The 16486-nt window shown below is 46.0% G+C and overlaps 1 protein-coding gene across 1 annotated transcript in view; it reads left to right on the forward strand.

Moving 5' to 3' along the window:
* Positions 1-14517, forward strand: part of dab1a (DAB adaptor protein 1a) — a gene marked incomplete at both ends in the record, with an annotated part of 43766 nt that extends 29249 nt beyond the window's left edge. The window contains 8 exons of the mRNA XM_084548811.1: positions 825-878; positions 6423-6485; positions 6588-6684; positions 7501-7907; positions 9395-9590; positions 9697-9845; positions 11207-11275; positions 14473-14517. Of these exons, the coding sequence (XP_084404937.1) occupies positions 825-878; positions 6423-6485; positions 6588-6684; positions 7501-7907; positions 9395-9590; positions 9697-9845; positions 11207-11275; positions 14473-14517 (1080 nt within the window). The remainder of the gene's footprint in view (positions 1-824; positions 879-6422; positions 6486-6587; positions 6685-7500; positions 7908-9394; positions 9591-9696; positions 9846-11206; positions 11276-14472) is intronic.
* Positions 14518-16486: the final 1969 nt, after the last annotated feature.

Genomic DNA, 16486 nt, shown 5'->3' on the forward strand with positions numbered 1-16486 from the left:
GAAAGATTAATCACCAGCCTCTCGTTTGATCTTTAAATAAAATGGATTGAAAATAGAGGGAGTGCTGGCGCGCGCACAATCGCACACAAACAAAAAACACGCACAAACAAACCCCCGCTCTCGCGCGTCAGGCGTAAGAAACGTGCGCCTCAGCCAGCCTCTAGCCACAGAGGAACTAATGTATGAATAAAGATGGCAGCTTCTGGAAATAAACATGTGCAAGAAGTAAACAAGGCATTGAAAGGAGGAGACAGAATGAGACAGGCTGTGCTAGATAGATATCCATATCTTTCATCAGTGCTATTTTTCATTTACCACTCAGTCTGATTAGAGGACAGCCGACTGAGGAAGAATAAAACTATTTTGAGACTTGTGTCACTGTGGGAGAAACCAAAACTATATGAACATTTTCCTATCACTGCTCATTGTTTCTTTCATCACACACACTGTCAAATCTTTCCGTGCGGGTGACATAGAAATATTACATGTCTCGATGTGTGTGACAATCTGAGTTATTACATGTCTGGGGGTGTGATAAGCAGCCTTATCCACTCTTTATTAGGGAGAGAGCCAGAGAAAGAGAGAGAGAGAGACCATCATTGCATAGTCCGCTGATTAACGTAGTAGATGAGTTCTCTCTCCACAGATTTTAATTCTGATTATCCCTACACACACGCAAACATGATATTTATATGATTGATGGAGAGTCAGGTTTCAAGGTGTTGCTTTGGCATCCAGTGTGTCGCACTGCTGTTCAGTGTAACGTTTCATTGCTTGATTAATCCAGAGGTAACAGGCTCTGAATCTATTGGTCGACTGTGTAGGTTCCCACCAGTCAGCAGAAGGAAGGGGTCTATGACGTCCCAAAGCGACACCCAGTGAGTGACCGTGTGTTTGCTCGTGCCTGATCAACCCCGTCAGCCTGCCTCCCCGTCTCAGACAAACCTCTCAGCTGTCCCACCATTATTCAGACCCTCAGTGCCCTCCTATTCTACAGCCTACAGCTTTAATATTGCAGTAATTCTGCTTCCTATTAAGGTATCTCCCCCATAGTGATTCATTGTGTTCCTCTGAGAGGTTTGCTGGGATCCAGTGCATTATGCGGTGTGCTGTGCTGTTGTACTGCTTGTGCTGTAGCTGTGGTTGTGGCTGGTGTCCTCCTCCTTGTGCTCCGTGGTACCTGCTCCTTATGGTTAACCAATATAATGCGTGTGTCCGAGTGTGTGTCGTGTCAATTTGCTCAGTGAAGCATGCCTGGCTGTGGTCTGCCACTGGTGGATCGAGTAAAAACTTGCATGACCTTATCCCAGATTGCACTGAACTCACGCTTCATGACTGTTATATCTTTCTTTTAATGGATATAAATTATACATAAGATTTTAAATGTGCATGGCATTGTATTTTCAAATCTATATCTCCGGAAGTTGAACAGTTCTTCACCCTGTCCATGCAGATGAGTAAGAGTGCAGTCGAAATCTATATCACTGTTTGTGTGTGTACAGTGCTGGAGTGTGTGTGGTATATATTTAAGCTCCTGTTACGAGCTCACATGGCCAGTGGTTAAAATGAAAGATGGCCTTGGCCACTGTCAGGCTGCACTGTAACTCAGCTGTTCTTTATCTGCTCATAGAGGTGCTGGTTATATTGCAAGCTGATTTAATCTGCTAAAATCTTCACACTCCCAATAACTAAGCTGCCGTCCTGTGTATGTGTGTGGGTGGGGATGTTTGGTTATGTGAGTACGTGAGCATATTGTATTCGAACACTTCCTCCCATGTAGCCACAGTATCACATAGTCCTATTTTCCCCCAGTCCTCCCAGAGCTCACCATCTCTGTGTGTATTCCCCTGCAGTAGGTCTTTTATCCTTCAACCACTAAAACTGGACTCCTCAACGTCACTACTGGCAGTCACAATCCCACTCTATACATTTTGGTAGTCTGGGAATCAGTCTCACAGTTTTCTGGCTGCATATCATCCCCAGATTTGGTAAGAGGCTTACAGGCGCCATAGTATTTCTGTTCTCTCCTCACCCAGCCCACAACACATGCTGCTATTTGGATTGCTTCTGTGTTGGCAGGTGTCTGAACGTGAGCAAATCCAACATTTCTCTCTTGTTGTGTGCGACCAATTGGACTAGTCTCCCATTCTGGCTTAAATAAAGCAAATTCAAGTCCTTTTTGCTTCAGTCTTTCAAAGAGAATAAATATAACCCCGGATCAGAGGAATCCCAGAATTTCTTTTGTGGCAGGCAACTTATGTAGTGATTAGAAGATGCGTTCATTATCAAATAAATCCAGGCAGCAGAGGGTAGTAAATGGCTGCTGAGCTGCTCTCTTCATGGGATGAACCTTGGATGTAATAGAAATGGGGAATCTGGGATGGCTGCGGCATCTACAATCCAGCAAGTTTGCTAACTGTACAAGAGCTACAATCAAATTTCTGCTGCTCTAATCACCATTTAATTTGTAAATTAAGTGCTATAAACTTAGAAAATGATGGAAATATGTAATTGAGGAAGCACTTTAGTTGTATGGAGCGACATAACGCTGCTAGCAGGATGTGGTTATCTCATTTTGCGTTTAGTAGCTGCATTACTGACTGGGCCCATGGCATTATCAGGTTTGAGATCATTGTTATTCATTGAGGCATTAGTATTTATCCCACTGGAAATAGAAATTCACCGTCTTCTCAGCAGAAAGACTAACAGTGGACAGCAGCTCTGGGTGACATCTGTCTTGCCTGTGTGCACACTACACCTCAGATGAAATGATCCCATCGGCAGAAATGTGACCTCCTGTCTACAGCAGTCTCTTCTGTTGTTTACTCTGTCACCTTCTTAAACGATGGCAAATCAATAAAAGGCACACAACATAAACACACATGGGGCCATTTCAATCTACTGGACCCTTGACCTGTAAGACCCGAAAGAGTCTGGTGAATCAACAGAAGCCCTCACTACCTCAGAGCCCGCATGTAGAGGTCAGAGCGTTTCCACTAGCTCAACCCAGATACTATGATGTGGTATGATACGATACCATTACGCCCGTTACTGTCAATGAAAGTATTAGTGAGTCTTAACTGGTTCCTGGTTTAAATAAAATTTACAGTAAAATCGCTGTGAGTCTGTGGTGGTGTGGTGTGACGGTTTCTCTGTCAGTGAGAGAAGGAGTGACTGTGGCTGTGCAAACAAGGCAAGAAAAGAAAAAACTGTCCATAGTCTGGGCTTGTTGTGTTCAGGGTTGTGAGTCTGTTGTTTGTGGGCGTTTGTGGGCGTTTGTGTGCGTCAGGTCAGCAGGGTTTCAGGTGTGTGCCAGTGTGATCAGTCACACGGCAGGGGATCCACAAGGTGGTGTTAATTAAAGGGGCTGCGTTAATTGTATGCAGAACACATGTGCACAGGTAATTACCGTTTCCCTGGAGACAGCTAATTGATAGGTGGCGGCTCTACTGATAAAGATAAAGGGCCGGGCAAAGAGATGGTGAGAGTGTATAATGGGCACAGATGGATAATTGGAAGGGCAAGAGAGAGACGGGGATGGACAGAGTGAGAGAGTCGAGAAAGACAGACAGACAGACAGACGGACAGACAGACAGAGGAATGGGCAAAAGCAGAAAGTAGCTCTTTGTGAGGAAGACAGCAGAGACTGTACGATCCAGTAGATAAACATCCAGTAGAAAAATGGGCAGTCTATTCAGAACTGATTAGTATTGGGCAATCTGTTATTGTTTTTCAGTATCGGCTAATGATGGCCATACCTCATGCTTTCATCCAAAGGAAATAATACGCTCAGTAATATTGCCGGTCCCCAAATACTGTACTGTGCTTCGCCAGGCCAATCTGCACATCCTGTTGTCTGTGCCAGTGCTGCTGAAGTGAATGGCAGGAATCATCGTCATTCCACTTTAGCTGAAAAAATATGTAGGTGGTGGAGGTTTGCACAGCCTGAATTGTCTGGGGCAAATTCAAAACGGCTCTCTTGTGTGTTTTGTCCTGTTTTAGTGTTTAAATTGCCCAAAATGCAGCGGTTCTTTCCCCTATACCGTGACATACTCCCTCTCCTTGCTCTCACATAAAGAATGTTAGTTAATCCAGCTCCTTTTTCTGCATCGTCCTGCCTCACGATCTCCCTCTGTGGTTCCTGTCACAAGGGAGCTGGCTTTACAGAAACACAAATGGGGTTTAAACCCCAGCTCAGTGCTGCAGTTTAGACTAAAGGTAGGGATGATCCATAAACCTCTTTAAATCTTCACTTAGTCTGGCAAGAAGAACCTTGATGTGTGTGTGTGTATGTGTGTGTGTTGTGACTACAACCCCTGCAATCCATCATATTCCTCTTTTAAAAAGCCTCACCTCGCTCCTTTCTTTCACACCCTACTTTTCTGTGTGTTGAGTGTATCTATATTAACTAACATAACTGTGAGTAAGAACATTTACATCCCATCCGCCATCTAACACTGGGGTTGTGATTGCAGAATGGACATAAAACAAAAACCAAACATCATCATCATCAACATCATCATAATCATGAGCAACCCCTCCAACAGCAACAAACTCAACAGCAGCAGCAGCAGCAGCAGCAGCAGGGGACAGTGGCAGATCTGATAGACTTAGACCTGGACTTGGTGACTCAGGTAAGGCGCTATACAGACATAAGGCCAAGTACGCTTGTTGTTGCGGTTCAGACAAATGCGGGTATTTCAGGATGTACAACATACAGATTAGCTGCCAGCCCTCATGCACTACTTCTTTCGTCGCATTCTCGGATGAACTTTTGTCTTGCCATGCTCATCTGTACTGTGCAACTTTTGTTCTCTAGTTGTTACGCGACCCCCAACTCTTGACCTCAGTCATTAATGAATAAAACATACTACCTCGCTGTTCCCATAGTAACCAGTTCCAGGCAGGAGTAAAGTCGAGTGCCTTATAGGTGCACTCGTGCGTTCACACCTGCATGCGCCCATGTGTGAAAGAGGGAGGACAAGCCAATGCAAGAGAAAAACTCTCCATTAGCTTCGAGCGGAGGTCCTTTAAGGGCAGTGGACGTAAAGGTCAGAATGTCTGTCAGAGAACTGGTGGGGTTCAATGGGTTTAGCAGAAGGAAGTGGTCATCTCAGCTGCAGACACATTAGTTCTGCTTCTCACGTCACATTAATAAAGCATTCATAACGCCGTGATAGTCACAGCAACCTGACCTCACCACCCCACTACCACACATTTAAAGAATATTGAGTTGGGTGAACTAATAGTGGACAGAAAGTCTATAAATGTCCAACTTCCTGTACTGTTTGAACAGCGGCTGCAGTTTTCCTGTGCCACTGATTTCTGTTTGAAAAACATCAGCAAAGGCTCTGTGTCATTGACTCAGAGTGCTCGTCCACAACATTCAGCTACAGCCGCAGGAATTTATTGTATTTTTGGTTACACTGTTTCTTAACCGCGCTTTGTGAATTTAATCCCATGGACATTCTGTTATCAGTTCTTGCGGATGCACCATTTTGCGTATCTTAGATATCATGCTTATCTTGTTACGTCAGTTTTTGTCTGCTAAACTATGCAGCAACAATAGCACGTATCACAGCTTCCTATCCCCCAACCCTCTGTAACCCTATGTAAAAAAAAATATATATATATATACATATCCGGACCCGCAACTGTAAAACACCCATGCTCACAGATCCATTTTCTGATAGGTGAGAAAAGAACTTTGTGGTCTTTGTGTGACCCATGAGAGTGAACGAGAGGGAAGATATTCTAAGAACATTCATTATCTCTAAAGAAATTATCCGCATCCATGATTTATGCAAATCTCTGACCATGTATCCAAGGCTTAAATTCCTTTATCAACTAAAAATAGAGTTTCCTTCGCTTGCCACCAGCCTGAAGATATTATTAATGTACAAAAAAAGAGGGAGATAGTACAGAGAAGGATCATGGTGAGACTGCGAAAGGAATCGGAACGATACAGAACAAATTCAGATCAAATGGAAAGGCTGCTGTCTTTGATAGCTGTTCCCTCTGAGACACACCGCACATCTTCTACAAGAAGGAACCATTAATCGTCTGTCCAGAGGAAGACAGTGCTGCGGTAATGAAGCTAGGGGTGTGGTAGTCTGCTTTTAGATCAGCTGACTGAAAGCCTCTTTATCTGAAGCAGATGACAAAGATTGTGATAACTCTTGGTAGGTATGTCATCATGATCAATCATTTCATCTCATTATCCCATCTCTCCTCACCCCTCTGTTACCTCTTCTGTGTTGCTGCCACAGCACTCAGGTAGGTGCCTCTAATAAACCGAGCCAGTGTTGTGTTGCATGCAGTGTGTGTTGCATGTTGCACTGGAACGTAAACCCGCTGCAGAAATTGTACGTCGTTTAACGGTGCAGCCGTCGTGTTTAGTTAACTCTTTCTCTGATTTTCAGAACATTAACCAATTAGAGATTTTTGGAGACATGTCTACGCCTCCTGACATCACCTCTCCATCGGTGAGTTGCAGCCATGCACACGCACCTTGTGATTTATATCTTATAAATTAATATCTGCATTTCTAATGAGTCTGTGTCCTTTTGTGATCACCACCTGCACAGACCCCCGCCTCTCCAGCCAACACCCTCGACCCCTTGCAGGGCCTGCAGCCTCCCACAGAGCTTTTTGCTCCCTTCAATCCTGCGTCTGTGCCCTCAGGTAGGACCTTGTTCATTTTCTGCTTAAATACACCACAGCTACAAGCAAAGAGGAAACAAACGCAGCGGGAGAGAGAGGAGATGAGGGCGAACTGGAGAGTTAGAAGATTCAGAGGCAGAGGGAAGAGGAGAAGGAGGAGGGGCGGAGATAAATAGAGACGGAATAGAATTGAAATGTAGATGAGGTGAAAGAGGAAGGGAAGGTGGGGCTGGTTGTGTTTTGAATATGAAATGCATTATTAGCTCGCTACCGCAAATGCTGTCTGATTTACCTGTGGCTGAGGCAACTGTGGCGGTCAGAGGAAGTAATAAAACATGCTGAGAAGATTGTAGTGAAGACTCCTCGGCTCCCACAGCATCAGCGCTGGTGTACATTGCACAGTTTTTTCTGGATCTCTTTATTTACTCCCCTCCTCACCTCTCTTCTTCTCCCTCTGCGTGTGTCACAGCCACCGAGGTTAAATGTCAACTTTCTCTCCTGTAGGTAACAACTGGAGACCAGACACAGGGGTCTAGCAAGTGTGTAATAGAACACGCTTCCACTGATGAGTCTGAGTGATTTTAATGAGTGTGTGTTGAGATCTGCCTTTTCATAATGACTCTGCCTCATTTTGGAGGTAATTATGATAGTTCACCATGACCATTAAGAGACACCACATTAGCTGCAGGCAGAAGTAGGGCAGTGCTACCCGGTGATGCATGTGCTATTATCTGTGTGTGGATCTGCATGTAGAAGAGGAGCATATGCACTATGGGTATTCTAATTACTTCTTTTGCAAATAAAACACTGTTCTAATCTCTAACTGTTCACGTCCAGGTTATGTGACAATGGGAGCAGTACCTCCTGGTCACTGGTCCCAGCAGGCGTTTGCTGCCCAGACGCCGCTGGCCTTCGGGGTCCAGTCTCCTCTTGGCACGGTAACCCAGGTGCTGCCAGGTGGCCAACCTCTCATCTGGGGCCAGGCCAACATCTTCCCTGCCACCCAGCAGCAGTGGGCAGCCATGGCAGCTGGAGCCTTCCCGCCCACAGCCTACCTCCCTGCCCAGCCTGTGGGCACTCTGCCTGCTGCCATGTTCCAAACACTAACCCCCGTCACGACTGTGACTCCAGCCGGCGAGAGCCATTCAGGTGCTGGAGCCAGCGCCTCAGCCCCCTCCCCTTCGGCTTCGTCAAGTCCGCAGGACGGGGAGAGAGGGAAGAAGATGGGCAAGGAGATGTTTAAGGTGGGAAACTCAAATAAAGAGCTATGCTGAGTCACAAACTGAGATCTCTACAGTGTTGTCCACCGTGTTTTTTTGAGAATGTAGCCCCAAACAAAACTGCACATGACTAAATGCGACCTTGTTGACCTTGTGGTGAGCCACATACACAGCTGCTTAAAAGTATTTGCACCACTTTGCCATACAAATGACTCAAAGAAGGAAGCATTAATCGTCTGTCCAGAGAAAGACAGTGCTGCAGTAACTAACTGAACATCTCTGCTAACTTTTAATCAGTTGTCTACAGCAGCTTAGAGGAATATTAGTCCATTCCTCATTACAGAACCGCTTCAGTTCTGAGATGTTAGTGGGTTTCCTCATATGAACTGCTTGTTTTGGGTCTTTCCACAACATTTCTATTGGATTAAGGTCAAGACTTTGACTTGGCAATTCCAAAACACTGATTTTGTTCTTCTTCAATCATTATTTTGTAAAACTTGTATTCTTGGGGTCATTGTCTCACTGCATGACTCAGTTTATCTTATTATTCAGCTCATAGACAGATGTCCTGACATTTTTTATTTTTTTTTTAGAATTCACTTGAATTCATTGATCCATTAATAATTTACGTCCTGGCCCAGATGCAGCAAAAGAATCCCAAACAACGTAATTACTACCTCCATGTTTCATGGGGGGGAACCGGTTCTGATGCTCATCCGTCCACAAAACATGTTCAGAATAATCTTTTGGCTTGTCCACATGATGTTCAGCAGACTGCACATAGGCAGAATGTTCTTTTTGGACAGAGGTGGCTTTGTCCATGCCACTCTGTCATGAACCTGCCTTTGTCACCTCACCTGTCTCTTGCTTTTAGTGTGATCTTTGTTAGTCAACCACTGGAGGGTAACAGTCGTCTTACATCTCCTCCATTTGTTCACAGTCTGTCTCACTGTGGATTTGTGGGTTCCAAACTCTTTAGAGATGGTTTGTAACCTTTTCCATCCTGATGATCAACGGCAGCTCTTTTTCTGAGCTCCTCATACACTTCCATTAATATGTCCCTTCACGTGTTGTGAAGATCAGACTGTTATAAATCCCTGATTTTATTTTACATTATTAATAATGATAATCATAATAATGATGATGATACCAGTCGTACTAAAAGGCTGCTATCATTACAGTGGGTAATGTTATCTTTCGGTTATTACTCTTTTTCCCCCCTTATCTCAAAGGGCAGGAAGTGAAGTGGTGCAAATTGTAATTCTGCAGGGTCCAAAGTTAACTTGATAAAATATGCAAAGGAAGATGTGAGAAACACTTCACTAGAAAAACAACTGAACAATGTTCTAACAGAAATCTGGAGGTAGGCGACTGTAAGTGACTGTTTTAGCAACACTAATCAAGGGATCTTCACTGAATTTTAGGATGTACCATAAGGAATAATGAATTCTTTTTGAATGTGCCCAGTTTTCACGTTGACTTTCCTCACCAACGTTTTTCCCTTCCTTCAGGATTTCCAGCTGGCGAAACCTCCGGCCATGCCGTCAAAGAAGGCTGATCAGCCCAGCTTACAAGGGACCTCAGATGCATTCAGCTCTTACTTCAGCCGTGTGGGCACTGCCCAGGACACGGACGACTGTGATGACTTTGACATTTCTCAAATGAATCTGACACCGGTCACCTCCACAACACCATCCACCAACTCCCGTGAGCCCTCCATCACACCCGTCCATACCGCGTGACATGCTTTATCTCGCACCATCCTGCGGTGTGTTGCTAGCTGCATGTAATTTATCTGTCTCCCCCCCTGCAGCACCCACACCAGCTCCCAGGCAGAGCTCTCCCTCAAAGTCCTCAGCCTCTCATGTCAGTGACCCCCCCACCGACGCCACAGACCCCCCCACAGACGACTCGTTCGGGGAAGCGGAGGGCAGTCCTAGTCGCAGTGGAGAGGAAGACGCTGTAAGTGTGTGTATGTGTGTGTGAGGTTGTTAGAAGAGGATTTTGGAGCAAGCCAAGTGTGTGTGCCTTTAATAAGACTCTAAGACTCTCTACTTATGCTGCTGTACCTGTGTGGCGTGTAGAGATCTGCTGATAAATAGCCTTTGTAGGAGTGTTGGCGGGGCAGGTAATCACTCTGGCTGATTAGGGGGCCGATGCTGTTGTGTCCTTGTGTGTGTGAGTTTGTGTTTGTGTATCGGTGTATATGAAAATGTGCACATCGGGTGTGGGTTATGAGGCATAAGTATGTAGTTCAGTGTGTGTGTGTGTGTGTGTGTGTGCGTGGTCGACGCAGCGTTAAATTAGCTGCAGGAATTGTCAGAGACATCATTAAGCTGTTATTAATACCAGCCAGGTAGCGTCCATACATCACTACTTCTATATGGACAGACTCATCTATGATGAGATAGCGGAGGCATAGTGCCGCAATTCTTCTTCCAGGGGCAATTAATATTTATTTTACCGGCAGCATCTAATCTGAGAGAGAAATTCTAAAAAGATTTTTTAGGGAGGGTGAACCAGCTCCATTTGCCTTTGACCAAAGTCCTTGTAGAATCCGTGACCTTCAGAAAAACAAGACTTTTCTCGTACTTTGCCTGCCATTCCTCTTCCTGTTTCCCTCTCTCTCTTTTCGCGTGTCTTTCAGGCTTGTGTCTCTCCTCTCCCTTGCTCCACACTCCCGAGGCGTGAAACATTAGTTTTATGCCTCCAACCCAGCTATTATTGAAAAAAAGGAGGACTTTCACACTGCTGAAAATGTCACCAAGCCTGAAAAACACACAGAAGCTTTACACAACCAAAAGAAGCGTGCATTGGTGGCGGCACTGAGTGAGTGCTGCGAAAAGGTTACAAAGAAAAGGACAGGAAAGATGGAGCGAAGGCAGAAAAACAGCCTCCCACTCTCTGTGGGCTGAGGTGTAAAAAGCGGAAGTGTTTTAGGGAAAAAAAAAAAAAACGGCGGATCAATAGAACCAACTCCGTGGAGGCTTTCATAATAGGACACTGTAAATGAGAGCGTGCATGAGTGTGAGTTTGTGTGCGTTTGCAGAGGTTTCTTCTAAGAGAGACATGCTGTGTGGGTTGTGGCGTCTCACTCTAAGTGTCTGTGTTTCTCCTTCAGAGTGCTGACACTTTTAGTCTTTACTTCCTGTTTGCTCTGTTTTCTCGTGTCCTGCGATCCTTTCTCCAAATTTATTTTTCTCTCCTTTCCCTTCTGCTTTTATAATTTTCCCCTTATTTTTCCTTTTCTTTTCTTATACTTCTCCTTGGACCTTCTTCTCCACCTTTTTTCTCCCCTTTCGTCCCCTTCTTCCCCCCTTTAGGCGTGTGGTTCTGGGTCGCCCTGCCCCAGTGAGACAGCAGAGCCCAGCCCAGACCAGGCCAGTCCAGAGGCTGGGAGCTAGATAGCAGCAGGGCAGGGTAGGTATCAATACCTCTCCCTCCCCTCCAGCTCCTCTTCCTTCACCTCTCTGCATCTATCTATCCTTCTGGTTGACCGTTATTCCTGACACTTACATCAGTCTGGCTGAACTCTGTGTGCCGCATCTTTTCTTTTCTCATTTTTGATCTCATCTTCACTGTTTTACCGTCTCCTCGTCGCATGATGTGTGGTTGAATGATTGTACACGTGTGATGATTTGCTTCTGTTTTTGTGTGTGTGTGTGCTGATTCTTGTCAGCACCGGCTGCAGTTTTGTAAGTATCTGCTGATTATAAGAGGGTATTGCATGTGTGACATGACCACGAGTTCATCATGCAATATCACTTTCACCATAGTGCTCTCATTGTGTCCTGTCTTGTGATGTGCACCTACATCACACCCAGTCCCCTAAATAGCACACATCTCAGTAGGAGAGTCAATAGTGCGTGACAGCCAATCAGAAGCTGTGCACTTCAGTGAGCAGGATGTCTTCTGTGATTTGCATGCAATATGCTGATCTTGGATGTTTAGCCTAATATATACATGATGTATGCTGACATTTTATGCATTATGAATGCAGCGGAACTTGTGCATTATTGTGAAGTGATCAAACCGACAAAGACAAGCAGCAACTGATGATGAGTGTGTTAGAGTACAGTTAAATTCACAACTTTCCTGGGATGAAAATTCTCTTAGTGACACGGCATCATGGATTTTCCCACAAACACACACACACATGAACACGCTCTCCAAAGTAGAGAGCCATTTTGATCCCTGCCTCCCTTCCCGGTGTCCTCACCCACATAATTCCCGGCTGTGGCTCCTTAATGATAGCTGCTGGCACTCACACAGGGAAAAAAAGGTAATGGTTTTGTTTTCATCAGCTAATACTGGGGTGCCAAGATTAATGACTGCCCCGATATAATTGGCATTAATTAAAACCCAAGAAGCCTTCAAGTCCTTCCCAACTACAGGAGGAGGAGGAGGAGGAGGAGGAGGAGGAGGGGTGGTTGGACAGCCATCCTCCCCTGTTGGCCCGTGTCCTCATATTCAGACGGTCTGAAAGCTGCAGGGCAGCAGGTGGATGCAGGCCTTAAGTGGGAGAACTCAGAGTACTGAATGGTGAATCTGGCTGCAAACTAACTGATATTGCCAGAAGCTCTGAGTCTTTCCTCTGTTGTAGGTGGACGGCTTTGGTCCCGGTCCAATGACGCTGCTCCCATATGGTGTTTACTTGCTCAATCACATCGACTTTAGACATCTTCCCAAACACGCACACCTGTGCAATAGGCCCAGTTATTCCCCAGACAAGCACACCTGCGATCGATACTGTCACCACCTGTGCTCATGTTGGAGCCAAGAATATGTGTGCGTTGGTGTGTTTGCTGCTGGCCATGGCCGCCTGTCCTCCCCCTCCTACTGTGTGGCTCCGACAGACATGTGTTCAGGCTAGTGGGAGTGTAAGTGTTTTTTCTGGGGTGATCTCATCATGTCCAGTGAATGCTCCCGAACCTCAGCCGTGAAATGGCCCGCTTCCACAGTTCACTGAGCAATCTCACATTGCTCCTCCTGCCCAAGGCCTACCACTGACACGCAGGCACACAAGTGTCCACACATGTACCAGCCAGGCCACATACTTTGGCCCTCAGGCTGGTCTTGCGCCAGCTCATCACTCATACCTCTGCGGAGGCCCTCTCCTCCATCTCAGCCAGGCCTGATAGAGCTGAAGGGGCCCCGGTCGGCAGCGCTGGTTAGATGATGCAGGGTGACACTACCGGGCTGTGGCTCTGGTGCATTGGCTGAGCAGTGTGTGCTTGCTGTCACCGCTTGTCTCAGCCTCTTTGTCACCTCTCTCAGGGCTGCTGGCAGCTACTTTCTGCTGACTGTCTGGCCTCAGTCGGCCCTACAGTTACAGCTCTGTATGCCAGAGCTCAGAGCCTCGGCTAAAGCACCCCTCCCAACCTCAGGCCTAGCTTTGGGTTTCAATAAGAACTATTGTAGATCATGCGACAAGTCGGCTTTTAGCAGGATTTTTGAGTGAGTCATTGTTTTTTCTCCAGTGATCCAACTGTGGACATTGGCACTAACAAGGCTGCAGTTAGCCATCATTTCTGACCTATGATGTACATCATGTGTCTATAAAACGTCAGAAATAAGAAACCAATTATCACAACAGACCAATGTAAGGAGTTAACATTCTCAAGTGGTCGTGTTTACACCTTAGTTTGTGTAGTCTTGTTTCACTTTTATGTTATATGGTGTGAATGAAGGGCATGCAGTGGCAGCAAAAACTGCTTCATCTGATGAGGATCTTAAGACCTCAAGACCTCAAGACCTCAACATCATTTATCATTTATCTTGACTGTTGCCCTTTCTCTGTGTTCTGTAGCCTGCTCACCTCCTCTGGTCAGGTTTCATCAGATCACTTGAACATCATGCGTTCTAACCTTATAGGAGCACTACGGGTAGACCCCAAACTTTAAACACACTTCTCTTCACTGAGTGGGACAACCCTTCCAGAATATAATAGGCCAGCCTCCAATCAAGTTGTCTGCACGGCAGATTGAGTGGCTGGCTGTAATTATGTGTACGATAATAACGGCCCCATCGTGAGCGAGTGGAGCCGGCTTGGTGCTCTGACTGCAGGGTGTTCCATCATCCGCTGTTGTCTTGCGGCTCAGTTGGAGAGAAATACAGACATGATGAGTCATAACTGGTCATTCAAGGCACTAGTTTATACCTCTGATTCATACTGGTCCTGCAGGGAGCCTGGGGTGGCAGAGAATATGCGTGTGCGTGCACAGTGACACGCTCAGAAACAATAACTCCCTCTTTCACACACGCACACACACAAAAAAGTTTTAAGAGTGAGGGGTGAATTTTCCAGTGAAGGCTCTGACTGGGCTGAGAGAGGAGTGATCCATCAAAGCAGTGTGCTACAGCCACCTAGTGGTGATATGAGGTACTGGACCTGGTAACCCTCTGCAGATCTGGATCTTACTTGTCGAGACTTGCAGGTCGGTGACTCCTGTTGTTCAGTTGAAAGAATGAATCATAAATCCAGGTCCTCCCTTTTCATTGCGTAACATCCAGATGAAGTGCTGAGGTCAGCTACAGGAACAGCCTCTAAGAAACGTATCCTGATGCTTTTCTCTCTCATTGACAGAAGGGGAAGGACCCTCTCTACGCCCAGATCAACAAAGGGAAGAAATAAAGAGACACAGAAAGATGGACCTGACCAGCACTGAGAGAACAGGAGGAGAACCCCCAACCTCTGTGTGTGTGTGTGTGAATGAGTGTGTGTGTGTCTGTGTGTGTGTGTGTGTCTGGCACACCCCTGCCTGGCCAAGCCCTTCTTCTTCTTCTTCTTCTCCTCCTGCTAACAACCTCCCAGGAGGAGCATCCACACTCCCACTGTCCTCCTCCTCCTCCTCCTCCTTCTCCTCTCTGCAGTCTTTCCTCCTCCTGAGAGGAGAGAGCCCTCTCAGTCATTCTCTCCAGGCAGGAGGGATATCAATCACTGAGACGGATCCAGTTCTCCCTCCACTGCGCTGTCTTCTCCTCTCCTCTCTCCTCCCTGTGGCGACTCACACCCAGCCTTACAGACATAACCTGTTCCTCCCCTCTCTCCCTCCTTCCCTGCCTCCTCCTTTGCTCTCACACTTTGCTCTGCCTCCCGTGTCTGGCCAGAGACTGTGCTGCCAAGAAGGGACTGAGTCAAGCAGTGCCTCCCTCGCCTCCCGACACACCTACACACACGCACGCTCATCGGGATAAGAACGATCACCTTTCGTTTTAACGGACAGAATCTGCATCTCTAGTGAGGAGATCCCACGGGAGGAGCTAGACTCTTAACGGGCCTATCAGGGACGGACCGTTACCAGGATCATGGCTTCTGATTGGTTGATTTGTTTGGGTGTTTTCTCCCCAGTCTTGTGAGTGTCTGCTGGATCACTATGCAGAAATAGACTCTCTGGGAGCTACTCACGTACCAACTACACATACTTTGCACATAACAATCAGCACACACACACAAACACACAAACACACACACACAGTTATGTCCCACCCTCTCTAACATGCATACACACAGTAATTTGCCAAACCGTCTTTCCTCGCTGACAGAGGCCGGAGGACCAGACACGCTGAGGAACGGACCCTGAGAGGGAAGTGTTGCAAGTTAAACAGATTCTGTGATCGAACTGTTCATTCTCTATAGCTTTTGTACAATACTGATTTGAAAAAAAGAAAAAAAAAAACTGAAGAAATTGAAAAATGGAATTTTTATTTTATAAGTCAATCAAGCCGCTGGGGTCAGCTCTATACGAGTTATAGAGTCAACATGGCTTTAAGGCATCTGATCGTTGGTTTGCCAAACTCATTTTGTAAATAATGACAACAACAACAACCATTTTGTCCACTGGATTTCTGCGCCATAAAATAGGAAGGCTTCAGTTATGCAAACTCTTGACGTTAACCCAAGCAATACCAACATATGTTTTCTTTTTCCTGTATTTTTCATGTTTCGTTTGCCACTTCCTCCCTCTGATAGTTTGTCGTTGTGCATGGATGTTGTGGGTCTTTGTCTTGGCCTCACTTACTAACCCTGTTTCCAGCTCTAAACGTTGCACCACGCCTCTCTTTGTCCTCTCGAGTCCCATCACCACGCATTTGTTTTACGTCCAGAACAAATCAGCTTCTACAATTTATGTTGTCCAAATCCTATTTACCACAGCCCTGCGTTTTTCTATCACAACACTTTATTTTTACGTCGCAGGCAGCAGGCACGGTCTCAATCATTGAAGCCCAGACTGCTGCTCTCCTCCATCCCATTCCAGCAGACTAGTCTTTAAGATAACCGTTATGCGCTGCCCATCTGTCTGTCTGTTGGTCCGGTGCCAAACTGCTGCTGTCCCGGTGTGGGCCGCAGCCTCCTCTGCTACAACTACATCAACTGTGATGCCAATGACTCCCTATTTTATGGCCAGAGTCCTCATGTCACTCGAGATCTCTTTTGGACTACGATGTTGATTATGACGGAAAAACTCTGACAACTGGGCGATGAGCAAAGAAGCTGAATAAAAAGGGAAACGTTGCTGTTTGAGTACATAACATTTCTAGACCTATTTTAACTTTACCTCAGCTAACAGTTTCTTAATGTAAATTGACACATTATTTTTATC

This window comes from Chelon labrosus, assembly GCF_963514085.1.
Source record: "Chelon labrosus genome assembly, chromosome: 7".
Classification (NCBI taxonomy): domain Eukaryota; kingdom Metazoa; phylum Chordata; class Actinopteri; order Mugiliformes; family Mugilidae; genus Chelon; species Chelon labrosus.